The 27,925-nt window shown below is 41.6% G+C and overlaps 1 protein-coding gene across 2 annotated transcripts; it reads left to right on the top strand.

The window, feature by feature from the left end:
• The first annotated feature begins 809 nt into the window (after positions 1-809).
• LOC118574839 (norrin cystine knot growth factor NDP) lies at positions 810-25,147 on the top strand. 2 transcript variants are annotated; one of them, XM_036175710.1, is made up of 4 exons: positions 919-1,206; positions 14,214-14,295; positions 15,567-15,941; positions 23,908-25,135. In XM_036175710.1, exons 3-4 carry the CDS (start codon positions 15,774-15,776, stop codon positions 24,133-24,135), a joined length of 396 nt encoding a protein of 131 aa, XP_036031603.1. In that variant the 5' UTR covers positions 919-1,206; positions 14,214-14,295; positions 15,567-15,773; the 3' UTR covers positions 24,136-25,135. The 2 variants fall into 2 exon arrangements, with proteins under 2 accessions (XP_036031601.1, XP_036031603.1); XM_036175708.1 differs by lacking the exon at positions 14,214-14,295 and having other exon boundaries at positions 810-1,206; positions 23,908-25,147.
• The last annotated feature ends 2,778 nt before the right edge of the window (positions 25,148-27,925 follow it).

Here is a 27,925-nt window from a genome sequence, read left to right as displayed (position 1 = left end):
ATTAGTAAAATAAATTATTATTATTATTGTTGTAATCATTTAATAAAATAAATTATTATATCTGAATCTACCTAACATTAAAACATGGTTCTTTGTATTGTCCTCAGTTTTCCAAAATTGCTGACAATTTTGTCTTTAAGCATTTTAAGGTCAAGATTTATGAAATGTTTCCGGGTTTGGTCCCAAAGCTCATAACAGGGTATTATTCAGCAACAGGTGCTTAACCCCCACACATCCTTTACCTTTGTTACTTTTCTACTAAATGTGACGTGGTGGGTTGGCCTTACCTGTTAGTCACACCCTCACATGTCTTGGGGAGTCATGAACCAAACGCTTTGCCCTTTGTTTCAAAATCTATTACAAAGTTTTGTTCCAAATGATGTCAGTGAAGGCACTTATTAAAGTGCCACTGGGAGCTGAATCGCATTTATGCTGCTAAAAATCATTTAATGGATGAACAACTTGGAAAAAAAGAACTCTCACCACCCACGCACATCATGCTAAAACAGGGTAGCGTTTTTGCACTTGCTTTCCTGCTTAGCCTGAGAAAGATTGCTGATGTCCATCTTTCCCTCCCTTAGCATTTCAGCTTCGTCTTGCCCAGCTGCTGAATCGTTAAGCAGAATGCCGCCCTGTCTTTGTAGTTCCAAAACCATGTGTCCCTATTGCCAACTGCACATCTTTATGGCAGCCACATGCTTGCAAAAGAATTAAACTCAGAATATTCATTTAGCCTCTTACTATTGTACAAATACAAAAACAAAATGAGGAGAGGGGAAAAGAAAACTTCCGTGTTCTATGTTGCTGTTCTCATCGTAAGATGCTCCATGGAAAGGAGCCGAGCAGTGGGCAGAGTCTGTGCGTCCCCGATAACGAGCGCCTAACATTTCCGTGGTATTCCCATTTGCTAGTGTGCTGCTGCGGCCACACGCCTGATTGATATATGCCTGCAATGGCACTTTTCCATTTGACACTCTCCCTCTCCCTCTCTCCCTCTCCCTCTCTCTCTCCCTCTCTCTCTCCCTCTCTCTCTCCCTCTCTCTCCCTGGGTCGCTTAAACAACAGTCCTAACTTTTGTGTGTTGCAAATATAAAAGGCAAGCCATGTGACAGAGGGACAGAAGAACAAAAGCATTTGGAAGTAACAGGACCTCTTTCTAGCTCTCAGAAAAGTCTGAGAAGAAAGGAGCCCTGCGTTTCCCCCAAGGTAAGCAGGAAAACAAGCGCTGCCGGCTTGCCTAGGAAGTTACTTCTTTCCAAACTCAGCCTTTCATCCTTCTTGCAGACAAAGAGACAACCTTTAAATGCCACTTAAATTTGCATCACTTTAGTTTGCATTAATCTGTAGCATGTTAGCTTTGTTGGGTTTTTGTTTGTTTGTTTGTTTGTTTTAAATGAACGGGTATTTGAAGTCTGTGACAAAGCAGGAAGTGTCCCAGAGAAGCTCGAAAATGTCTTTGAGATTTCTTTTCAGACTCTGCGTAGTTAGATGTAACTTTGAAATGATTCTTCTATGTGACACCATGAAGGGGGATAGAGAACAGCAGTTGCCGACTTGAATTTGTGGAGTCCGGTATCTTCTCCACCGCCTTCATCCCACTTACAATGGGGGCACTATTAACGCAGGCGAGTCTGCGAGGTTAAACGTGCACTGTTTACTTTTATTACTCCTTATGTATGCGGCTGATCTCCTGCCAGGGCTGTGCCGGAGTGCTCAGAGTGACTTCAAACAATAGGCAACATTTATGCCTAGCTTTCAGTGTCACACTGCTCCTTTGCACTCTTCTCCCATCCCGCGTTGGGATTTTGCTTCCATGGATACATTCAAGAGTGTCGAGAGAGATGAGGATGGGTTTGCTGTATGATTTTGATTGGGCAAAAAGTCTGAGGAAATGCATGCTGTTTGCTTTGGCATTATTGCAAGGGGTTATTTTTAGTAGTCGGTTTGTCCCTGCAGCACGACCAACGATCCAATGTGTCCAAGAAGTGACCAGGAAAGGATGCTCCTGACAGCACAGGGACCAGGACCTGGAGGAATGACTCCCACAGACACCTGAGGAATATTCAGAGGGTTCTTTCCAATTCCTGAATGCAAGTTCTCTCATTAAATGAACAATTGAGCTGTAGGAGGCCCGGGGCATAACTCTCTTAGGGACTGGAAGTTTGATTGTGTACAGAATGTTAATGACTCAGAAAGCACAGTAACTGAGGCTCATTGTAATGGACAAGCCCAGATAAGCCTCTGTGAAAGAGCACCCCCCTCCTCCCTCCCTTTCTCTCTCCCTCCCTTTCTCTCTCCCTCTCTCCCTCTCTCCCTCTCTCCCTCTCTCCCTCTCTCCCTCTCTCCCTCCCCCCCCTCTCTCTCTCTCCTTCTCCTCCCCCGCCCCACATGCTGAGATTCAGGTGGGAAGAGCAATCATTTGGCAAGATGAGAATTTCTTATACTTTGTAACTGTCATTCCTAGCAGATATGGCTGTTGCAGAGCATGCTTCTCTACATTTCTAATATTAGTGTGATTTGTGTTTTAATTAAGAATTGCAACATGGCAAATTGCTTCAACACATTAGCTACCAGGTGCATGTGGAAACAGAGATGCTGCAAATGTACTGTTGACTCAGGACCTGTAGACTGTCTCAAAATTGCATTTAGACTTCATGCAAGTATCTGCTCACTTTCTTTTCATTAATTTTACTTCTGAAAGTGAACTTCAGGGTTCTGTTGGCCAGCTTTCATTGTGGAAGAGGGGACACAATTTATGGAGATTTTTCACAAATAACTAGCCTAAGGAGCATTGTTGAATAAAAATCAGACATTTAAAGAAGTGAATTCATAATTGGTTCACTAATCAAGAAAGGCTGTAAAAAATTAATATGGATTGGATTGGATTGTTGCAATATTTTATAACAGTTTAAAAAAAACTACTGCTGTTAGCAAAGCATTTTAGTGGCTGAAAACAATTTTCTTAAACTGTTATTCAGACCATTATCTGAGAGTTTTTGAACACAAATACAATGTCGTGCATCATTTCTTTTAAAATACATTTGGTTCAGGTGATGGGAGAACTGGCTGAGGCCTTCTTATTATCACTGTGTATCAAGCAGCTGACACCCACAGATGGAAATATGCCCTTGGAGTTCTCAATCTTAATTTGAGTCCCAGTGATACTGTCAAGGGAAAAATAAATCATTTTTCAATACATTTAACAATTTCCAACTCATTTATTTTCCTGGGCCCTTGAAAAGTGACTTTCTCAGAATTATAACCACCAATGGTGGCCAGAGACTGTTGCTGTCTTGAGAACTCACAATTTCAGTACCATTGTTCTTCCTAGGTAAAAATTCATTCTATCATCTTTTTAATACATATTTATTAAGCATTTTCAGTGTGCTTGGCACTGTCCTTACGCTGATGGATACAAAGGTGAATGGGACATTGTCCACACTTTTATTTTTGATCTGTATGCTCTTCCCTCAATGGGTAATTGGACAAGAACTTTCTGCTTCGTAGGAATCATGTCAAATAGCTGTTAGTGTTCTCGATTACTTGAAATACTTATTGACAGCTTTTCTATTTCTAATGAAGGGTTCTCCTCCCTTTTGGCTGTTTGCACCACATCCTGAGTGTATCACACTTGCACAGCTAATACGGTCTGGATTTTTCTTGGGGTGGGGGTAGAAGCAGTCTATAAAAAGAGTACCATACCCTTCTCAGTTCTTCTGAGTACCCTTAGGAAAGGAACTGTATGCTACTTCTATCAGGAGGTGGGTGAGTCACCTCCCCAGCAGCTGACAGCAGGGCTACTTGATGAATCACTGTATTGGAAACATGCACAGAGGAAGATATGATCACTCTCTCCCATCACTTACTTGTCCCATTCCCTAGACTGAGGAAATCAGTGAGTGACCTCTGGGCTTGGCCAAAGTTTAAGAGGGCCCTGGGATAAGTTGTTCCCCAAACCTACGTCTCTGAGCCACACACAATGCTGCTTTCAAATAAGCTAATCCAGTGTTTCATCACATGTTTAGGTTCCTGGGGGGGGGAGGATCCTGAAGACAGCATCTACAGTGTCCTTGATTTTGGTGCTTATTAGCAGAAAATGTATGGTGTTTGGATGACCTGACTCATCCTAGGAAAGCCACATATTCTTGGCCATTGGCCTTTGTGCCCATGTTCATCTTCTTTCCCGACTGTCAGTTAGTAACACTCGTCTGCCCAGCCAGCAGGAAGAGAGGGCACTGAGAGGCAGGTGGAAGGACTAAGAAGTGTCAACACTGAACAATGAGAGGGAAGAAGGGTCATGGGAGGGTGGGAGAGCTCGGGGCCCCAAAATTGCTGTGGTCTGCCCTGGCTGTCATCAGCTGTCATTTCCTCTTTGTGTATGACACTGTGGGACATATTAAAATTTCTCTGGGATGGTATGTTTGGAATTCCTCTGATGCCCCACCTCACCAACTTACCCGGACAATAAAAGCGAGGTTGTAAGCCATTGAACAGCTGGCTGGCTATATATTTCTCCTCTTTCTTTCCCATAATCTAATACAGAAAAGAATCCTGTTAGACTGGCAGTGCCATGTCTGGGTACTTGTTTCCTGCAAATACTTCCTCCACTAGCTCCTCCTATACACAGTGGAATCTTCCTGGGTGGCAAGTGGCTTCTTTTCTTTTGTTCACTGCTGCTCTCGGCCCGCCCCCTTTCCCTATGCCTGATCTCCTTCCATTGTGAGCTGCTGTTTGCTCCGTCTGTTTTCCAGACAGCCTGGGTCCTGTTCCATCTGGGGAGAACAGACCATGAGGTCTCCTCATCTCCATAGTATTCCCAGGATGTCATTCTTGGCACAGGTTCTGCTGGGCCGATAGGATATGGGGGCTTTTTGTAGCCCTGTGCCTGAACCCACTCACAGAGAGGAGCAGCCACGTGGCTCGCCAAGAGTGGGGCTGGAGTGACCCGGGTTGGCAGAGACAAGCATACCATCACAGTGACCCGGACATCTCTGGCGAAGGCCTGGGGGTGGGAGTGCTATGGGAATGCCTGGATGCACTTCGGCCCACATTAAGAGAAATGTGGTTATTCTGTTTCAGACTGAGAGACAAGTGACTTGGAACAAAGATCCCTAGATCTTTTGGGCCCTGCCCTGCTTTTGGGTTCCTCAAGTTTCTCTCCTGTCTCCCCTCTCCAGACAGAAAGAAGGAGAAACAGGACTTTCAATTTGGCTAGCATAGGCTTGATGTCTCATTAAACCCATTGCTGAAAGGGAGAACTGAGAAATCCCTCCTGAGTTGAGTGCACTGAAAATGTGTGGGTATTGAGGTAAGAAAGGAGCTCTTCCTTCTTTCTTTCTTTCTTTCCTTCCTTCCTTCTCTCCTTTCTTCCTTCCTTCCTCGATTCCTTTTTTTCACTTTCTCTCACAACTCCCCTCTTTTTCTCCTCTCTCTCTCTCTCTCTCTCTCTCTCTCTCTCTCTCTCTCTCTCTCTCTCCCCTTTCTCTTTACCTCAGAAGAGCCGTTTGATTCATGAATTTCAAGCATAAGGAACTGGACTTTTCAGTTAGAGATTCCCATTTAAGACCTTCATTGTGCAACATACTAAAAAGATGCTGCTAATGTACATGGGAGCAAGAGGTATTAAAGAGAACCACAAGGGAGTTTCCTATTCTTTTTTTATTTCCTGGAAGCTTCATGTATCTTTTCCCAATTAACTAAAAATTCATTAAAAGACTCAAAAGGAAAAAAAATATAACATAGCTGAATTAAAATGAGCCTTTTCCTGTTAGCTTGACAAGGAGAGAGAGAGAGAGAGAGAGAGAGAGAGAGAGAGAGAGAGAGAGAGGGAGAGAGAGCGAGCCAGAGACCCATCTACCCTTCACTGTCTTGGGTTTTAATATGAATTATTCCATACAAGTCCCTAGGCTGGAGGATCTATTTAAAGAAGCCTGGCAGCATGAAGAGAGAGGGTAAAAATACAAGCACTCTTTTGTCCCATCAAAGGTTTTCTTTGGGAGGACATTAAGAGCATTTCTGTTTTCCTGTCTGCCCCTGCCAGTGGCAGCATTCCAGCTGGTAGTACCCACTCCTCACCCATCAGGTCAACAAGCAGGAACTTTTCTGATTCCAGGAGAAAGCAAAGTCTGCGGAATTCTTTAGCAACTCCCATGTGTGGGCAACATGCAGGGGAAGCTGGGACTAGACTGAATACATGCTGGCAAGGCTGTACAGATTGGTGAAAATCTTCCCCCTCCACACATGCGTTTTCAGTCTTGGAGGAAGACTGTGCCATTGTACAGGTGCCATTGTGTGCCCTCACATTTGCAAAGCTACCTTCTCATGTCTCTGGCAATATTTTGCTTGGGGCCATTCACCCTGTCTCCTTCATCAGAGTTTCTATGAGCCTAGTACTTAGGTATCTATTACTAAGTGTCCCACTCCCTAGACCATTTTTAGCTGTTAGAACCTAGCAGCCTAGAAGAAGTTGACAATCTGGAACAATGACTTTCCTGTTAGAAAGAGTGCTGACTCAGAAGATTCAAAGAATGGGCTAATTCAGTTGGCAAGACATCCTGAGTACTTATAATCAGGATTTCATCCAATTGAGGTCCATTTCATCCTCGTATCAAAATCTGGACATGAATGCTGACTGGTAGTGTGGTATAAGATTTTCTTTTTTCCACAAAAGCTAAGACTTATTCAGACAATTTGCTCTCTTCCAAGGTCTGGCTTTATCCCAACTTGTTTTTTAAGCCATGATCCAACCTATTGCAGTATTCTTTAAAAATGAGAGGGCAACAGGTTAAGACCAACAGTGGACCAACTGTCAGAAAATGCTAAGGAGTGATCTTTCTTTAGCCCAGTAAAGCTACAATAGGCCAGAACCTGGAGTCTCCTTCCATCCTTCCATTCATAGGGAATAAAAATAAGAAGTAACAAAAGAAAGTGGAAAAGACAATTTTTGGTGTTAAACTTGGCCACTGTCCTTTCAGTTCTTTCAAACAGCTCAGTTTCAGAAAGAGAACTTTCATTCCTCCCACTCGCCCAGAAATAGGTTTGAAATTGCCTTCCTTCCTTTCTTGAAAAATAGTCAAACACCCAGGTAAAAACCATTGTCAAACTTAACTTTACATGAAAATGTGGGTACATTCAGTTCTGACACTGACGTGATGAATCAAAGAAACCCAATTTTTAATCAATTTCCAATTTATCTTTAAAACTCAAGGGGATACAGTAGGACTTGATACCTTTCTGTGATCCCTTCCTCCACCTCAATTCTGAAAATGAGCTCCTTTTCAAAACTTAAGTGTTTCTTTTGAGATTTGGGGTCCAAAGGAAGCAGAGAAGAATTTTGACAGAGGAACTGGCAGTGCTGAATCCAAACAAAAGACAAAGAGAAAACCCACAGCCCAACAACTGCAGGATGGTTAGCAACTCAGGGGTCCATGGTTTTCACAAGATGCTTGTGCTGGGTAGCCTCGTCCCTTTTCATGCAGGCCTGCATCCAGGAGTGTTCTGATTTGAATTTTGTATTCCATCCCACCATGGAGCAGGAAAGGCAAATTGCATGAGCAATGAAAAGACTGAGGGGCTCTTATTGTTTGGGAGCCATTTCTTACTGAGGCCCCTCCAGCTGTTAGGTGAGATCACTCTCCACCATTCCAGAACGTGCTTTCTGGGCGAGGGGACTGCAATGCAGCTTTCGAAACACTTTACCAGAGACTTTGAAGAAAAGCCAAGACACTCATTTGACTTCCGGGTGAAAAGGAGCTGGGACTGAGTTAGGACTGGTCATCTCCTTTCTCCTAAGACCATGCCACAGCAGTCAGGGAATGGCAAGAATTGCATTATATCTGCACATGGGGCCCAGAACACCTTATCTTTTCTACAGGAAGAGTGCATCATTAGCGAGACTCTGTCCTCTGGGTTGGGTTTCTCAAAACACTGGATCTTAGCAAGGTGAGTAGTAGCTTGTATCTCACTACTCGCTTCTATTCTGGCTTGGATCTCACTTCTTTAGGAGGGAGAAGGTAAAATAAAGTGAAACCTTCCCTTCTTGAAACTGTGCTATTTGAAAAAAAAAATGAAAAAGCTGTGGCAAATTTGGGGCATCCAGAATCATTTCTCCTGTTCTTCTGTTACTGCTGAGGAGTCTATGCTGCTTTTTATTGTTTCTTTTTAAAGCAGAGGTAGCCCAGGATGGTCTTGAACTCACTATGTAGCTGAGGATAATTTTAACTTCTCATCCTCTTGCCCCTGCTTCCTGAGTGCTGGGATCCTAGATATGCACCACCATGCCCAGTTTATATTGTCCCCAGGGCTTTATATACACTACCAATTGAGCTACATACCCATACCAACCCCACTCTTATTATCATTGTTCTGTGTGGATGAAAGAATAGAACAGAGCTCAGGAGTTCAGAGCCACTGGTGATTTGTGACACCATAGAAAGACTACCGTTAAGCATTTTTTGACAGCTCATCACCATATCAGTCACAGTCTGGTATCTAGATTTGCAGAAATAATCCAAACCCCCAGAGAAAAAGATTTCAACATAAATGTGCTTCCCAATACTCTGGTAATCATTTCCAATTTGTGGGGAATTTATAGTCTAGAAGTCAATTAGTTACATCAACTGTTAAGAACTCAGAATTAGTCTTTCCATGGAAACTATAAAAGTTTACAACTGCCTAGTAGAGGATCCCACAGCCATATTCAATGGTCAGTTCTTTTAAACTCAAGTCTCAGCCCAGGACATCAGGATTGTCTCTCCCTTAGGACAGAGGTTCTGTAGATACCTTACCAAACAGAGGCTCCTATTCTTGATCCCCCAAGACCTTATTAATTCACATCTTCAAGATGACTTTGCAGACTCAACCGTCTCTCCTTTCCTATCCTGGGCCAGGAGCCCTGAGCCCTGCACATGGCCATTAGTAGCCCAGGCTGCAGCCCAATGTGGGACATTCTAAGAAAGTAACTGGCAGGTAGAATTCAGCCTATATCATCACCGTCATCAAATGGAAGAAGTTTAATTCTAGAGTGGGTGACTGTCTTCAACTGTTCTCTTCTCATAGATGCACTGGGTGACACTGAAACAAATAGCACAGATTTTAAGGGTGTCTTAAGAAAAATAGAAACTGGTTAACTACACTCATCAAGTGCTTCTTGTTATTAACAAGACATGGGCTTGGTGTGGTGGTACATGCCTATAATGTTGGAATTATGGGGCCTGGGTAAGGAGTCTCACCCAAGAATTCAATGTCATCTTAGTCTACATAGTGAATTTCATTCAGGCTATCTGGGGCTACATAGCAAGACACTGTCTTAAAAAAAGCAAAACAAAAACAAATAAAACCAGGATATTAATAAATTATGAACTACATTTAGTAAATCACAAGCACCAAATCAATTGGATATTGGAGGCTATTTTTATTTCAGGCCACCCAAATGGCCTCATGGAAGAGAACATCCTAATAGCTTGGCCTCCTGTTGGCTCAGGCTCGTCATTAGAATGTTCTTGGAATCTTGAGTGATCATTAACTCCTTGAAGAAGAAAAGAAGTCTTGCTGCAAGATTTCTTGGGGAGTATCTAGTCCCAGAGCAGTGCTATATAGTCTGAAAAGCTTGGGAAGAGACAGACATGAGTGCAAACTGACAAAGCTGTGAACTAGTACAACCAGTTCAGTTATTTTATATATAAGGAAACTGAGTCCTAGAGAAAACAAATGACTTGATAAAGCCCTCATAGTCAGTCATGGGAAGGCATGATGCAATTTGAGAATCTTCAGATCAGCCTTCCTTCTACTGGGTCAGAAAACAGCAAAGTGTTCTGTAGGTTTCAGAATACAATGAAATGGTTACTCAGTATTTCGGACAAGTGAATGCATAATCCAGAGATACAGAATGCTAATAACGTAGGTTAGCAAAGGCCTGGGGAAGGAAGCATGATGTTTCAGGTAAGTGGGAGACTGGATAACAATGAAAGCTTTCTTTCCTCACAAATGTCTCAAAGGTCAGGAGTTTTAGTTACAGACAAGCTCAAGGTCAAATCCTCCCACTGCAATTCCTCCATAGGCAGTGAAACTATTCAAATCAAAGACACACACATACAGAGAGAGAGAGAGAGAGAGAGAGAGAGAGAGAGAGAGAGAGAGAGAGAGAAGAATGGAAGCGTGCAAGCATACTCGCATGAATGCACACATGAGCAGGTGGGGCCCATTTGACAGTTGACTCATTGCTGTCCCCCACCAAGTTCTATCTATTCATAGGCCTTTGTTTGAGCACCCTTGCCTACAGGGGTTATGATATATTACTTCTTCCCCTAGCTCTATTCTTCCTCCACTGTTGCTTTCCCCTTCCTCTTCTTCCATCACTTCCTCCCCTTACACACTTACTGCTGCTCTAGAGCTCTGCTGCAGATGGCTAGTCACACAGTGGGAAGAACACAATGTCCTGTAATAGATGGAGGACTATTACTTAACTGCAAGGATATTATCTTCTTTCACCTAAGATAGCACTATGGAGGTGGCCATACTACTATAGAACAGACACGCTGAGATGAAGGGAGAAAGAGCCGCACTCTTCCCCCATTGACCTTATGGCTACATCCTTAGAGGTTTCTGGGGACCTTGCATCTTTTCCATCATGTACCACTGCTTCAGGGTCAGCCCAGGCTTGGCTTCTTGGCTGCTTCTCCTGTGCAACCAGATAGAAGTAATCCTAAACCATTTATAAACATGCCGTTTACAGTTTATAAATGAAGGCTCATGGGAAGAAGTACCTGACTTATTCTCCAGGGCATCTCATTGGCTAGATCCCATTGGAATTCTTTGGGTTCCTGGGAAGGGGCTCCTTAGCACTTTGCACCTTGAATAAGACTCAGAATTTGTTTTTCCAATCCTTGTATGAAGTATTATCTAGCAGCAAGCTTTCTTCCATCTTTACAGTTTTAATTCTCCTTTTTTAAAAAATAATTTCTATGCTTCCCTATATTGCAGTCTTTACCTTATTCCTGACTCAGAAGATTTTTTTAATTACAACAAATAACTGGGAGTAGTGTTTCACACTTTTAACCCCAGTGCCCTGGAGACAGATGTAGGTGGATCTGAGAGAGAGAGTTCCAGGATAGCCAGAGACCTGGTCTCAAAAACAAAACAACAACAACAAAACCAACCAAACAAACAAACAAAAAACAAACAAACAAAAAAACCAATAAATAATAAATATTTCTGTGTAATTCACTGGGTCCATTTCAAAGTCATTATTTTATTTTATTTGCTTCACCAAATCTTCCCAGAGATGATGCTGTGCATGCTGGATGTAAATTAGTTAGTAAATGGGATATATCAATGGGACCCCAAAAGTAAACAGGAAAACAACAGCTCTTTACTTACAAAACAACTCATAAAAGAAAACATCTCTCTACTTATAAATACAGTAAACCTATTTTTTCCTCCGAGCTTTATCTTTTTTACCTGCTTTTGGCGCTGGGAATTTAACCCTGGGACTTGGCATGTGAGCCACACCCCTGACCCCCTAACCCTTCCATTTTATCAGCTAGAGTAAAAGAAGGCCCATGGTAGTGCTCAGTGAATGAATATGTATGTTGAATAAATAAATGTTTGTTGAAAGAATCCAGGAAAAGAACACCTGCCTATTTTGGTACTGAAAACAGCTCAAAAGGAACATAGATATGGAAACATTGCCCTCCTTTGCCTCAGAAGTAGGGCAAAACCAAGGCCACTCTTGACACATGACCCTTGTCTTAGCCTGTTGCTGGAGTCACTTGTGCAAAGGCAGTGCTTTGCTCTCTGCCAGATGAAAGGTCATCCCAAGAGTGAGCTGCTCCGTGGCACAGCACCATCTCTCACCCAGAGGCTGCTATGTTATTTCAACGAGGCTGACAGGTGGGAATCTGGGCACCAGTTGTTCTTTTCCACTGGGAGCTTTGGGAAGGTAGCTCTGAAGTCGGGCTGGCCTACGTGCTTCTCCTGCTGCAAGGGCTCTGCACGCAAGTCAGGAGAACATGGGCCAAATCTGTCCTCTGGCCAAAGTCAGGTCTCAGAGACTGCATCAAAGCACATAGCATGAAGAGGACACAGGGCTACTGAGTTCTGTTGTTGAACTCATCATCATGGCTTGGCTGGCTGAGGTCCTAAATCCTGATAATCACCATTTGAGTTTGTTACATATGGCTTAAAATAAAAAGGACAAATGAATTAATTTTGTTTCAAAAAAATTTGAGAAGCTCCCATAAAGCCGAGATATCCTAGCCTGGCAGAAAAGGAATCTTATGGTGGTGCAAATTTTCTTAATTCCCCATGTTCCTCTTCGTAAGTCTCTGCTCACACTGAAGATCCTGGTCTGTGTACCCCAGGCCTTGACTCGGTAGTTCTCCGTTCTTGAGCTTTATTTTCATAAACTCTTCTTCAGCACAGCAGTGCTGGCTCATTTGCACAGTTAAAGCAAAACAAAATGCAACAGCAATCTCAGCCTATGCTGTGGGACAGGCCTGCAATTTTAGGATGCCTTCAGATCTCAAGAGATCTACACAGTGAGAGTCTGCATCAAAACAAACAAACAAACAAAACAACCAAATTGTAGAGCTGGAGAAATGATTCAGTTATTAAGAACATTTGTTCTTGCAGAGGACCTGGATTCCATTCCCAGCACCCACATCATGGCTCTCAATAATAAATAACTTCAGTTCTAAAGCATTTGATGATGTCTGCTGATCGTCTCCTGCACGGGACATGCACTTAATATATGTATGTGCATGTAGGCAAAATACTCATATACATAAAATAAACTAAAAATAAATAAATCTAAAAGACTAATAATAAAAAATAATAATAAACAACCAAATATCAGTGTTCCGCTGCAAATATCTTACCCTTGCATTTTAAAGGTTTGATGAATTCTGTTTATTATCATTGCTTGCAGTGTTATTTCAGTGTTAATAGAAAAAATGAACAAAAAAATGTCATGACTATTATGAATACACTGAAAGCAAAAATCTTCCTACTAGAGGTAAAGCCACATTTCCTTTATTATTCTTCTGTCATTTTTAATTTTTCTATTTTTTTATTTTATGTGTCTGAGTGTTTTGCCTGATTGTGTGCCTTGTACCCAAGGAGGACGGAAGAGAGCATCAGATTCACTGAGACTGGAGTTACAGAAGGTTGTGAACCCCACCCCACCCCCATCCCATGGGTGCCTGAAGTGGAACCTGGCTCCTCAGGAAGAGCAGCCCATGTTTCTAACTGCTAAGCCATCTATCCAGCCCTCTTTTGTCCTTTATAACTACTTTTGGGTTCAGTTTATCACCTCAAGAAAACAAACCAGTTCTCAGGGCTGAGGATAAATGCTTCAGTCAGTAGAGTATCTGCTGCTCAAACGTGAGCACTCTGGCAAGTGTAGACCCCTAGCACTCATATGGAAGTTCCTGTCTGTCCCCAGCACAGGTGGTTCCCTGGTGTTCAGCACTGGCATTGTAGACACAACCCACATCTCTAACCCAGACGCTATCTCCAATTGATAACCTCTTCAAATGAAAACTTCATTTTTTCCAAAGGAGTCTCACTAGGTATACAAACCACACTTAACTGCAGGCCCCAGCATTAGATGGCCAGCACAAAATGAATGCAATGGCATTTTTTGAAGTTTGTTTTGTCTCACAATGCTTTGAGTTGTTTTTTTTTTCCACTATGATTTCCAGGTTTGTGTTTTTTTATGAGATCTCTGTGTACGCAAATGTGTATGTCTACATTCTTGTGCCTTTTCTTTGGCTCTTTCGCCTCATTTGTTTGTTTTGTCCTATTCTGTTTTGTTTGTTTTTATTTCATCATTATTTTTTAGATGCTTGTTTGCTTTCTAAAGAGAACAAGAAAGGGTGTGGTTTTGGGTAGGTAAGAAGGTGGCCAAGATCTGGGAGGAGTTGAGGGAGGGAAGATTGCAATATATGTTGTATGTAAAAAAATCTATTCTCAGTAAGAAAAACAAGTTTTTCTGTAGCCTTGGCCCACTGAGATATTTGAGCATAGGTTTGATCCACTTTCAAAGGAGGTCACCATGAACATGTACAAAAACGAAAGCGGTGCAAGGCTGTCCAAGAACAGGCTCTTCCCATATTTAGGATTATCCTCTGCATATTGAAATGGTGGTAGCCAAATCCATTGCTATTCAATGCTGGCATTTTAGAGCTGTTGCTCTCAATTCTTCTATCCTATAGGTGAGGAAACGGACTGGAAGAATTCAAGCGAGCCATGCAAGATGCCACAGCTGATTAATGGTTGTGCCATGACTTACTCCAGGTGGTTCCTCTCATTATTGCTCCATGTCCTTCCTGTAATTTATAGAACTTCCTAGAGACACAGGCTCTTAGCCTTTGCTATTTTGCTCTGCTCTGAGATGATCCTATCGCCACACCCCTTTCCACTCAGAATGCCCCACCTCACACTTGCAATTAAGTGGGTCTGAGCCTATACTCTATTACATCAAATGAATTGACTCATAGCACCTTGAACTTCTTACCTTGATCACATCAACACTTTATCCTGTTTATTCAGACTGTTCATGAAGAACATGCTTGCACTCTGAACAAACAATCAAACTGTGATCTAAAATATCTTTGAAAGTTTTTCTGAAGCTTTAATTACTCCATTCCTTTGGTTTGATATGTACAGTCAGGTTATCTCAATTTCTTCAAATGTTTGAAAATATTTTTGATATTCTGTGTCTTCTTGTATAATGAAAAGCATCAGTGAGATAATTTTAATAGATTGCTGAACTCCAGTCCCTTGACCAGGAGGTATGACTAAAAGAACAAAGCAAATTTTAGGAAAATCAGTCCAACATAATCTCACTTTAATGGTAAGTCTCTGCTCCAATTACCATTTTTCAAATTACGCTGTGGGCTTCAGCTACAAAGGTTGTACAGAAATGTGTGACTCCACTGGGAAATGCACTTGTATTGCCTTAGCCATGCTGGAGGCCAGCAAACATAATGTGGGTTTCAGACGCAGTTGGCCACTGATGCTGGGTGGCAAGGACTTAAAACAAAAACAGGATGAGCCCAGAATACAGCAATGGAAAATTAGGTGGCTGGGTATAGAATGGAAAATGTTCTCCCTTGGGCCATGGCCTGTGTTCATTAGCACTGACCTTCCTCCTCCCTAGCCCTGTAAGCTGATGTTGATATCAAAGCTTTGAGAGACTCTGAATAAACCCTCCCGCCCTGCCAGCCAAGGACAAAGATGAGACCGTCCCATTTAGTTATGCTGTGGCCAGAACCATGTATTTTTAATTTGTATCATGGACTCAAACTATACTTGCTCTTAGGTACATAGACTCTAGCAATTAAAGTCAGCATATGCTTCCACTCAACTGTCATGTCCATTTCCAAATGGTCATAAATATGTAACATAAACCCTAAGGTCAGAGGGTAGGAAATCGATGAGAGCATTAACTAATAAGGCTCCAGAAACCAATAATCTTCACCCCAAATGACATGGAAATGTTTGACTTTGTATCTCTTGTGTTGCATCCATATTTCTGGGGAAAATAATTTCTGCTCTCATTCCAGCTGTGCGACAGATACTGTGGCAATCGGTTACAAGTGAAAGGAGCAAGACAGAACTCCAGCATACAAAGGACAATGACAACCAGAAAGCGACAGCCCCATCCTGCACTGGCCTCTAAAGGAACTGGATCCTAGGTGGCGACAGCATTTCCAATCTATTGTCCTCTGTCTCCCTCTGCTGTTCTTCTGGAGAAGTTTCCCCTTACAACAATGAGAAGTCATGTACTAGCTGCATCCATTTCTATGCTCTCCCTGCTGGCCATAATGGGAGATACAGACAGCAAAACAGACAGCTCTTTCCTGATGGACTCTCAACGCTGCATGAGACACCATTATGTTGATTCTATCAGTCACCCATTGTACAAGTGTAGCTCAAAGGTAAGGTCAAGGTCACTCCAAAGTCATTGAGAGGATACCCCTCCCCTCATTTTCAGAAGAGAAGCTATATTTCCTTGTCAGGTGATGGAGCCAGAGCCCCACTATAGCTCTGTAACAGGCCTGCAAAACTCAGAAGGGAATCTTTCTTTAGAGTTTTCCCAGTATGCTTTGCATTTCTATGTCTGTCTATGGAACATGTGCATGCTTATCCTGTTGTTGGGGTGTCTTGTGTCCCTGACTGGGAAATTTATGAGCAAAGATGTTCATTTTCAATAAAGAAACACAGGGGCTGGGAATGGGGCTCAGTGGGTAAAGTGAGGACCTCAGTTTGGATCCCCAGCACCCAAGTAAAAGCCTGGCATGGTGGTACACATCTCTAATCCCAAGGCTGAGGAAGCAAAGACAGGAGAACCAATGGGGCAGGCTGGCTAGCCCAGCAAATGAGCTCCAGGTTCAGTAAGAGATTCTGTCTTTAAAAATAACAGAGCAATTGAGGACCAAACCCTCCATCAATCTCTGACCACTACAATCACCTTCGTACACATACACACATGTGCAGAAACATGCACACACTCATCACACATCTCACACACACATGTGCAAAAAGAAGCAAAATGAATGTAGCCTCCAAGTTACCATAATTCCTTCTACCTGCATCAACAACAAAAAGAAGGGGAAGAAGTTGAATATGATTTAACAGTGGAACTCATTCTTGGAGGCTCTTCAAACAGTTTTCTGAGCTACTCAAGAACCAGTTGTGTGGTCTAAACCTTCCTCCATGTGCCACATTTATGTTAAAATGACTCCAGAACTGAGGACAATTCGATTGTTTATCATTTTTCTTTTGCTTAGCAGTTTTTTCTTATTGTGGTGGGTGGAGTGCTTCTTACACAGGTCATCCATGTCTCAGTGCTGAGAAGAGGTGTGCAAAGTAATACCACACTGAAAGACCACCAAGAGTGGCTGCCACATAGACCACCCAGAAGGGAGGCCCAGTGTAGGATGGAATGGATTCCAAATGAGGGTTCTCATGACTATCATTGCTCCAGTCACATGCACTAAATGTGTCCACACTTAGTAAATAAGACTTTGTTTAGCTCAGCCTCAAAGGATTTTCACTTTAGTCCTGAGACTAAAACAACAACAAAACCCATTTAAACATTCTCATATGTTAAGTATTTTTAAAATTACCCATATAATTAAGAATTTTCAAAATAATATAAACCACTATAATTAAGGTCATAGAAATCAATCTCTCCAACCTCCATTTCAAAACATGCCTGCTTTTACATTTTCCATAACTTATGTGGTTGTAGCCCAAGGAAGATTCCTTATTTTAGTTTGAGGGGATCAAAATTTGAGTTAAATCAATTTCACCATTATATTAATAAGACCTATGACTGTAGCAAAAGAAATAGAGATTTTTTTCCACTTGAGAAAATATCCTGGGTCTTGTTTATACTTGTGGAACAAAACTGAAGAGAAACAATTAGGTGGCGAGCGTACAGTTTGTTAAAATTTCTTTTTGAAAATTGAGAGAGAGAGGGAGCTGGTGGAACAGGTTGGGGATGAGGGGACACACTTGCTTAGAGGTCATTTCAGCACCACAGAGGTACACAAAGTAGCAACAACAACTAAAAAAACTGTGAGGGAAAGAGATGAGAAACATTTTTATAGCCACAATTGCTCAGAAATTGCTTCAGAATAGACAGCACTGATATTTCATGTTTGTTAGTTCATGGATGATTTCTTCCTTTGTTGAGCTGTCCTTTATAATCATGTTTCTTTAAAAAAAGAAAAGAAAGAGAAAGAACTCAAATTTAAGAAAGTGTCATTGTGGTGAAAGGAAGTATTATAGAAATTAGTAGCATCTATAAGAAACTGAAAGTGGGCTGGGGTGGAATTCAACGGTAGAGCACTTGCCTAGCATGTGTGGGGCTCTTGGTTCCATCTCCAAAACCAAAAGAAAAATTGAAGATAATCTAGAAAGATTGGACAAAATGATGGAAGACTGTCTTAGAATGGTCACCTAAGAGGACAAGAGTCAAGGAAGAAATGTCGTTAACTCAAATTCGCATGATTTGAGCAGGACTCTTAGAAGCAACTTTTAGCTGATTGTTCACCTTTGCTTCTTCCAGAATGCCACAGTGAACAACAGTGTAAAATTGTGATAATAGAAGAAATATTTGTCATTTCATGGGAACAATCTGTTTTCAGACATCCCAAATGACCCCAAATACAGCAATGGTTTTATGTAAATGCTGCTTGTAATTATTAACCTTCCTTCCTTGGCCACAAAAACATGCCTGGCAGAGTTTCAGCTACCACACAATGTCTGGATTAAATTTTCTTTATGCATTGAGGAAGAACATGATTTTCATTTGGAAATTATCTATAGTTCTTAACTTTTACAGACTCAGGCTGATATTCCCTCTAATGGGTCTCATCTGATGAAGCTTTTTTCCTTCAGAGAATTGGGATAAAAACATTTAGCCTATGTCTGGAAAGAAGGGACTGGGGCAGATTTTGTATTTCTACAAATATTTTAAGGCCACTATTTTCTGGGCACATGACCACTCTTTGCCTACCATTCACTGCTCTTGACTTAGACAGATACAGTGTGTCTGGCCTCCAGAATCTACATGTGGCCCAAGGAAGGGAAGGTACTGGCTTGAACACCTAACCTGTGTCAGTCACTTCTCTCTCTCTCTCTCTCTCTCTCTCTCTCTCTCTCTCTCTTTCTCTCAATATATATACTAATCATTGCCAAGACACCTGCCACGTAGGTGTTATCATTCCCATGCTACAACAAAGGAAACCCACAACCCAGAAGAAAAGAAGGATTAGGTTTCTTTTGGTGTCACATTGCCTGGGAATGGCAGTATCTTCTTTGGAGAGTTCATTTTTCTACTACCTGGCTTCTCATTGAAGAAATGCAAGAAGAATGTAAGAGTTATCATCTAGAATCCAGGCCTAGATGCCTGCAATAATGATTCATATTTTGCAATTGTTTTCTACAAAAAATAAGAAATAGTAGATAAGGCTTTCTTTTCTGGACACCTTTAGTGGGAAGCTTTGTCCACCATGGCCCTGAACTTACATTTGGCCAGTTTCAGGTTCCTGGCACTCTTCTAGCAATTCAGGGAAGAATTAAGATAGACTCAGGCAGAAAAGACTGACCTGCCAAGAAAGGCAGAGTTGTCACTGTTTAGATTATACCTGGTGACTGTTAGTGATAGCGTCTCATGGGGTTGGGTCCAAAAGGACCTGGGAGTGGCAGGTTCATTTTCCCTCTTCCCAGGAAATCATATTTCCCTGAAATTCTTGGTAAAGGCCCATAAAGCAACAAGCTGAAGGCCTACAGCTGGAGGAAATGGGCTGTCTGGGAAATGTTGAAGGACACTAAGGCATCCCAGGCTTCAAGGCAGCAGAGATCTGGTTTCCAGTTCTCTATTCACAGCTTTCCAAATGGGTGATTTCAGGAAAGTCAAATCATTGTTTGGTGCCTCAGTTTCCTCCTCTGCAAAAGGAGTTGTTTGTCCAAGGGCATGGATATGTATGGCCACATTTGTAAATCAGCTAGCGTAGTGCCTGCCATATAACAGACATTTAATAAATGCTATTATGATCCTGACGATGAAGTTGTAAGCTAGACAGGTGTGTCAAGCCACTTTTCTATTTCAGTCACTACTAAGACTTCAATAACTGCTGGGATCCCTGCAGCCTTAAAGGATTAGGAAAGTGAACCTCCCTATGGCTCTGCTGGACGTGGGAGGGGTGGGGAAGAGCAGAAGAGCAAAGTAAACATAATCCCTGTGTTGGGTGCTAAGAGTGAGGCTAAAAAAGGACCAGGCTCCTGGCTGGCTGCCTTCACCAGGTGAGTGGAGGAGGTGTAGGAATGAGTTCTGACTCCTGACCAGGCTTGGGTTTTCAGGAACCTGGTTTGGCAACACGAACTGCCTCCATGGGTGTTTGAAGTCTAAGTTGTTGAGATGGTGGTCCAAGGTAAGGGAGTAGAACCAGCTTCTAAGTGTAGGGTGAAGGGCAACTACTATGGGCAAGATGAGACAGCAAGTTATGAGGAAAGAAGGAGATAGGCTGAGGAGACAAAGGCTGCAAAAATTCCCGGAGAGAAGGTTTCTTGTGTCAAGGACCAAGCTGCAGGATTGGGAAAGAACTGTTAGAATCCTCAAGTCATCTTCTGCTGCTGCCCAAGAAGCTCACAAAAAAAAAAATGGGAGTTAAGATATAGAGTTTATAACATAATTGATCACTTGAGAGATGTGGCTTGATTTTAAAAATAAGAACAAATTTATATTGATGTCTAATATGTGCAGGCATCATGAAAGCTGCTAGAGACAAAAATAAAATGGGAAGAAGACAAATAAATTTTTCTCCCTTACTTCATAATGCTTCAACAGGATATAGGAAAAGGAAGTGTTCTGTATGCAAATGCCTCTTCATATCTGATTTATGGCTTGCGTGACAGTAACAGACAGCAAATCTCACCCCCATGCTACTTTGTTCCCCTGGGTGTCATTTTGTGATTGACCTTGGCCTGGCGCAGACCCTTTGAATATTGACCTGGGTTCCTAGAAATGAAAAGAACAGTCATGTCTCGATCTTGCTGGTGAGGGAAGGTGTGGATGGATCTTGTTCCTGGTATTTATACTGAGGTCATCTGGAAGAAAGACATACCCAGCTCAAAGTCATAAAACATTATTTAGAAGGTTAAAATAGTAGAAAGGAATGTCTCAGCATTTGGAGGAAGAGGCCCACAGACAAGCTAGAGGAAGGATTTCATTAGACAGAACCAAGTGAAATGACTTTCCTGGGGGAGTAAAAACATGCAGAGGCAGGAGGCAGGAGAACCGAGAGCAGTCCCATAGACTCTTAAATAGTTAAGCTTGACTTTGACTGGATGATGAGAATATTTAAAAGACTGGAAGTATTTAACATCTGGTACAGCCATGGTAGGTGCTGACTACACATATCTGTTCATTTTTCTTGTGCAGAAACAGTACCTGAGAAACATGGGCCAGGCCCACTGGAGGTGGACCCAGGTCCTTCCATCCTAGAGAGCTTATCCTTCACTGTGAACTGGACACAGAACTTGATATCCTGAAAACTTTTAGTGAAATCACAATTAAGTAAACTTGTCTTCAAGTTGCCTTTTATTGCAGACTTGACTATTTTATGGACAGCTAATATCCGGATCATTTAGGGCTATCTTTGGCTCATCGTGTATGTCTTACTGGGATAGCCAATGCTGTCTTTGACTCTTCTTAATTGGTCCTGTTGGCATAGGTTTGTTTTGTCCACGTGGATCTCTAAAGACTACATTTTGTAAAGTAGCTGAATGATTGCTTCAATCTCCAATAGATAATCTGGATTAGGGAGCAGCAAATTTTACACTATTCCAATAAGTGAATCACCTTTTCCCATGTACTGCCAGACACAAGAAGGAACTGGGGATGTTTTGGACTCTCTTCTTAGAGAAATGGGGATAGACACCAGAGATGGGCCAGGTGTTACTTATCTACAACATAATCCTCTCAAACCTGTTTGGGATGATGCTTATGTTGCCTATCACTTTGAAGAACAGACAGAATAGCATTAAACTCTTTAATAGAATCAAACAGCTTACAGCAGCCATTTTTGCTCTGCCTTTGTGACCTTGCAAAGAAAGTAATGTTAGACCAGTTCTACTTATTCCTCCCTCAGTCCTGCTAAGATTTTCTGCTAGTATTTTCCATTTCCTTCATGTGTATGAATTAATTGTTGAAATTTCCCCCAGTATTTCCTACAATGATGATGTTAGTAATCTTTTACTATCAGGAGTTATCTTTGCCCAATTTCGGAAAGGTGTGCCAGCCATTATCCCTTTATCCTCCGATGTTTAAATTTGCCCCATAGGATGATGTCAGAGATTGTCTCTAGTGAGTATTTAATATTAAATGCTAATTAGAAAAATACTATAAGGTTATATGTCACCAGGAATCAAGCTGCCTTGCCCCACCTCACTCATGCCTTCCACCCCTAGGATTCTAGGATCTTTGAATGATGTGAGCTGCCCTTTATCTTTGTGGAGCGAACTCCTGTCTTAACATACATTCAAAGTGTCTTTTCTTTGGGTTTAGCTCAAACTTTTTGGGAAAACAGAGCAAGCGAGTTCACCTGCCCACTGTTACAATTCAAACTAACCATGGCCAGAAGAGTTCTTGCTCATCACTTTATCTCCTTGAACATGCAATTGATGGCTTTAACCTGGGCATGCCAAGGGATGTGTTCAGCATCTCTCCTTCTTGAGCTATGACCTTAAACTAGACATGTTTGGGAATCTCTTCCTTATGCTCAGTGTGTTCAGGAATATGCCCACATCTAAAGTGCTTTCCAGTGTGAATACATATAGGCTCCCATAGGAAACCTACAGGCTTCCTTTTTAGGGGAAGTGTATTACTTTGGAAATATCCCCCTGGGTTCCTTACCTCTAGTCTTAAAAAAACAAAAACAAAAACAAAAACAAAAAAACCAACAAAGGAGCCTTTTGCCCATCTCCTTAAGCTGTATGCAAAATGTTTGGTATGTACATTTTTTCTGAGGATAATTTTAATACTTTTAAAGCAGATTCTTTCATTTTTAGATTTCTTTATTTTTATTTTATGTGTATGTGTGTACCTTCTTATCTATATGTGCACCACATAGGTACAGAGGTGTCTAAGAAGACCAGGTGTTGGACCTCCCTGGAACTGGAGTTACAAGCTGTTGTGAACTGTGTGATATAGGTTTTGGAAACAAATCCAGGTCCTCTTTAAGACCAGCAAGCGGTCTTAACCATGGAATCATCTCTCCAGCCCCTTAATTAGAAGCCTAATAGAGTCTTACTATAAAGAACACAAAAGCTCTGACACAGCGGCCCAGAACTTTGGACATGGAGAGAGTCAGGGTGAATTTGCTCTAAATCACTCTGAAGATGCTGACATAAATTGTATATATGACTGGTACCTCTTGAAGGCACAAACCCAGGTATACATTCTCAGGCCTGCAAATGTACTGGTCTCTACTTCACTTTCTTCTAAGTTGCACCTAGAATATTTCTTCCAAAGCAACACTTAGTTTATTCCTTTTTCTTCTACAGAGACCATATTTCTTCTGTTTAGCTATTTCCCACTGGACCCCCATCCCATCACTCTCTGCTTGCTCATAGATTTCAATCTGAGGTGACTTTCTGCTTGTTGTTGTTGGAAGAATTGCAATACATTTGGTTAGACATCCATCCATCGGGAGCAACTCATTTTGTACTCTGATGTTGATTTTATTTTGGTTTTGAAGGCAAGATGGTAAATAACCCAAGCTGGTTTTGAACACACTATGTAGGTGAGGATGACCTTAAACTCCAGATCCTTCTGCCTCTACTAAGTGCTGAGATTATAGGGGTGTGTCACCATCCATGGTTTATACTATCCTAGAGATTGAACTCAGACATGTGATTGCATGAGGCAATTACTCTACCACCTTAAGTTTATCACTAGATCTGTTTCTGGATCTTTTTATTCACACCATAGTTGTACATCTTGTTAACTGATTCTAAGCCCTCACTGTACTTCATAGTCACCTAAAGAATCTTAAAAGTCATGAAAGCCATGAAATCCTGGGGGCCCTATTAAAGGAGTTTGATTCAAAATAGTTTCAAGTGAGGTAGTGTTGAATGGCTTCCTACCAATCTTCAGGTACTGTGGATTTAACCTAGAGCCTTGTCCCTGCTAACAAGTCCTCTACTGCTGAGCCACAATGCCTTAAACACATATTTTAGGTTTACCAATAGATTCTGGTGTGTAACCAGAGTTGCAGCCACTGGACTGACCCAGCAGGAATCACCAAGGAGTGTTGGGTCTTTCAAAGGATGCTGTAGTAACCTGAGGTTTTGACAACTGCACAGAGTAACCAGCTCCCCTTATTTTTCCAGATGGTGCTCCTGGCCAGATGTGAGGGGCACTGCAGCCAGGCATCACGCTCTGAGCCGTTGGTGTCCTTCAGCACTGTCCTCAAGCAACCTTTCCGTTCGTCCTGTCACTGCTGTCGACCTCAAACCTCCAAGCTGAAGGCTTTGCGTCTGCGCTGCTCAGGGGGCATGCGACTCACCGCCACTTACCGGTACATCCTCTCCTGTCACTGCGAGGAATGCAGCTCCTGAGGCTTGCTGCTGAGTGTCTTTCTGGCTGGGACAACCACAAGAGCAGTTCAACCAGCCAGAGAAGGACTGGCAAGAAAAGAGTTAAGGCAGAGAAAGAGGGAGCGAGTCCCACAGGATTGTGCATATTCTAGTCCTAAAAACTCAAAGTGCTTTCAACAGAAAGTGACTCTGGGAACTCGTTTTCCATTCCCATCTCCTTTCCCTGAAAGAATTTCTTTCGGTTACTTTTCAGATTCAGGCATTTCCCCTGTTGGCTCTGAATGTGGTTTGGGTTTCTGACAACTCTTTATTAGTGGGAAAATGTGGGGCCCTGTGCAAGAGTGGGTCAGGCTGTCCCTATTTGGTGCATATTAGGGAAAAATTTGCCCAACTTTTCTTAGGATATCCTCAGTTGTTTCACCTTGTTGTTTTGGTTTAAGATTTGCCTTGAAAGGTTACCGGTTTCAAGTTCTGGTTACTGGTTTCAAGTTCCGGACACCAAGTCCATGGATATGTTTAGTGAGGTTTACTCACAGCTAGCTGATACTAAAATAACTAACACACGGGTTCTTTGATGTGACTGTGGGACTCCTGACAGCTATAGTCATTCATTAAATGGCCTTGAAGCTATAAATATTGCATAAGGAATTTATAAACTGAAGGCTTTGCAGGTAATGAAGCAAAACTTTTATGAGGAAGTAGTAGGTTTTCAAAGACACACACACACACACACACACACACAGATGGATACTGCACTGACTCTGGAGAAGGCATAAATTACTAGTGGCATGGAGAATGCACCATACTTATAACTGAGAATTAGTCAAGCAAGTAGGAATCTATTTGTGGGTGTGCAATAGCTTCAGCCACGTCTTGAGCATCATTCTCTAATATCTACCTGTCTATGTGAGGCTTGTTGCCATAGTGGTGGCCTGGCTTATCCTCTGAAAATTTTGTTCCAATAAAGTTTTGGTCACTGGGGCTCAAATTTTGAATTCTCCCCATTTGAAATAAAAATAGAGTACCTTCAAAATTTTGGCTGTATAAGTATTGTTATTTTTCCTCCTCCTCCTCTTATTCCTCTCTTCTTTAATGTCCTTCTGTGGTGTGTATATATGATCCATGTAGCTACTGTGTGGACATTTTCAAGGATATGAAGAAGTAAGGACAATCAGAAGGAAATTGATTTCCAGAATGTGTGATAGAAACTTAAAAAAAATCAATATACTGTGGGGGTGGACTTGGCTGTTGGTCTCAAATTTTAGTACAAAATCTGATGTGTTATAGCTTCCTTGGGTACTATGGTGTGAAATAGAGATGACACATCCCTTTTAATCTCTTCATTTTTCTCAGAAAAGAATAAGTTTCCATAAGTCAGGTCATCAGAGCCAGGAGGACAGAGTTCACAAACAACAGTTTCTGGGCCATTGAAGGTCTGTGCCCCAACCCTAATGGTACTACTGTGATCTTCCTCAGCACTGCAGGAAGTGTGACACTGGCAAAGCATTGTATATACTACAGGCACCTCAATGTGAACTCCAACATGAAAATTCAGTTTCCAGGGCAACCTTGATACCAAACTGTCCTGACTAACCAGAAATGACAGCACTCCCCAATGTTAGCACAGCTAACCCGTGAATTATTTTTCCTGTAGAGATGATGGTTTTCAACTCTCTTTGGTACTACTTCCACACAATTTTATGAGAGCAGCAGTGTTAAATTTGTATTCATAGCTTTGAAACAGAATTTTTTAAAAAATTCTTGAACTTGATTTTAACCTTCATGGTGATGGAGCCAGCCAGTTCACTGAAATGTCCTCATGCCGAAAGCATATTTAAATTGGCAATTTGGACCATTACATGAAGAGAAAAACTGTCACATTAAAGACTACATTTAACACTGAAAATTATGTGGCTATGCAACGCCCTCCCATTGTTTTCGATAAAGTCTTGCTATGTTTCCCAGGCTGGCCTGGAATTCTGAACCCTCCTGTCTCAGCCTCCAAGGTTCACCATCAACACCCAGCTAAATGGTTATAACTTCTACCAGATAATGAAAGGATTCATTGTTGGTCAGACTTGTGGTTTTCTTTCATGCTGCTAATCAAAAGTATAAACAGGACTGGAGAGAAGGCTCAGCAATTACTGCTCTTTCAGAGGACTAGCCTTTAGATCTCAGTACATACATCAGGCGGCTTACAAGTGCATGTAATTTAAACTCCAAGGAATTCAATTCCCCCTTCTGGTTACCATAGGCATCCATGCATACACAAACACAGAGACAGACAAACAAAAATAAAACAATTAATTTTAAGTAGAAATGATACTTCTGACCTTAAAATGTCTTTTCTTGGCTTTGAAATGTCATTTGCCTTGGAGAGTCTATAATACAAACCCACAAAGTCCAGTCTTTATTGACAGTAGCATGAAGGTGTTAAATTACTCGTATCTTCTAAAACATCTAGAAGCTATGGAAAAGGGCCAATTAATGTCCCATTTCATGATCTCCCATTAAATCATTCTGCATAATAACCAGAAACTCAGAGCACTTGAGGGCCTTTAATAAGAAGCCAGTATCCTCTTTAATTATATGGACAAAAAGATGTTGCCAAATCCAGGGACTTGGATTTAGACCTGGAGACCACACTTCATGCTCACCACAGCCACAGGCTCTTCCTTTCCCTTCACAGGCAACAGCGCCCTGCTCTTGTTAGGATCTTGCATGCTGAGGAGAATGAAGAATCTGGAAGAGTATGAGGAGAATGGGTGAAGTTTAATGGCAACATACCAAAGCTGAGAAAGACAGGGAAAAAAAGAATCATATTTTCCCCTAAAGACTTTAAAAAGCCCTGGGAACCCAGAGAATTAAGATGTTATTGGATATTAAGTTACTGTGGAATTTGTACTAAATCTTTAAAAAAATTAAACATATTTAGCTCTATTTTAGTGTTTACCCCTAAGGATGGAGAAAGAACCAAATGAAAACATTGATCACTTAGGAACATTATTCCTGGAATGCTTGCTTCCCTTCTCCATTTACTATGCATGAAAAAGGAAATTAAAATGTGTTACAATTTTTGTAGCTTACATCTTAGAAATCTTTATGTTAAGTAATAATAGTGGAGGAAAGGATTCCTGTAAATTGATCCAATTCTCATCATTTATGAGCACTTAATAATAAGCTGATGCTACAATGAAAAAGAAATGGCCTTATGAACTTATATGACTTTCCTCACATCCTGGCTTCCCAGACCTATTTTTTATGTCTTATATGTAGAGTAAGCTCTTTAACATTCTCCAGAAGTTTAGAATGAAGGACAAGCCAGCCTTTCTTTGTTATGGTGAAATGATGGTTTAAGTCCTCTTAAACTCAAGTGCTTACTAATCTACTCAGTACATTATTTATTGTTAGATAGAGAAGGTTGTGTGTGCATTTGGGTCAGGGGACTGTTAGAGTAAGTATATTTCTTCACTATGATCTAGGAGGGATTAAAATGCGAATTTGCTTTGTTACTTCCTCAGGTTACTTCCCCATTAAGACATGACCCTTGAGCATGTGAGCTTCCTACTACAAAAGCCCAAAGACATGAAGATGCTGAAGAATTAGGTCAGAGAAGGAAGCATATCCTGCTGCTGGTGTCCCCTTCCTGGTTCCAGAATAAAATGCATCCTGGTGGACAGACACACTTGCTCCTTTTAGGATTAGAACAGTGGAGCATTTTGGGCTTTGGAAGAATTTTGCATGCAACCATATGGAAACACCTGAAGAAGAGCTTTTTGTTTAATAATGCCTGTGTCCATACTACAAGCAG

The sequence above is a fragment of the Onychomys torridus genome, chromosome X (assembly GCF_903995425.1).
Source record: "Onychomys torridus chromosome X, mOncTor1.1, whole genome shotgun sequence".
Classification (NCBI taxonomy): Eukaryota; Metazoa; Chordata; class Mammalia; order Rodentia; family Cricetidae; genus Onychomys; species Onychomys torridus.
Note: the sequence above shows the minus strand (reverse complement) of the source record. Positions and strands in the feature narration are given on the sequence as shown.

Coding starts and splice junctions, on each gene's coding strand:
- LOC118574839 (XM_036175708.1), top strand. CDS start 15,774: ATGAGAAGTCATGTACTAGCTGCATCCATTTCTATGCTCTCCCTGCTG. Junction 15,942..23,907: donor TGTACAAGTGTAGCTCAAAG/GTAAGGTCAAGG, acceptor TTATTTTTCCAG/ATGGTGCTCCTGGCCAGATG.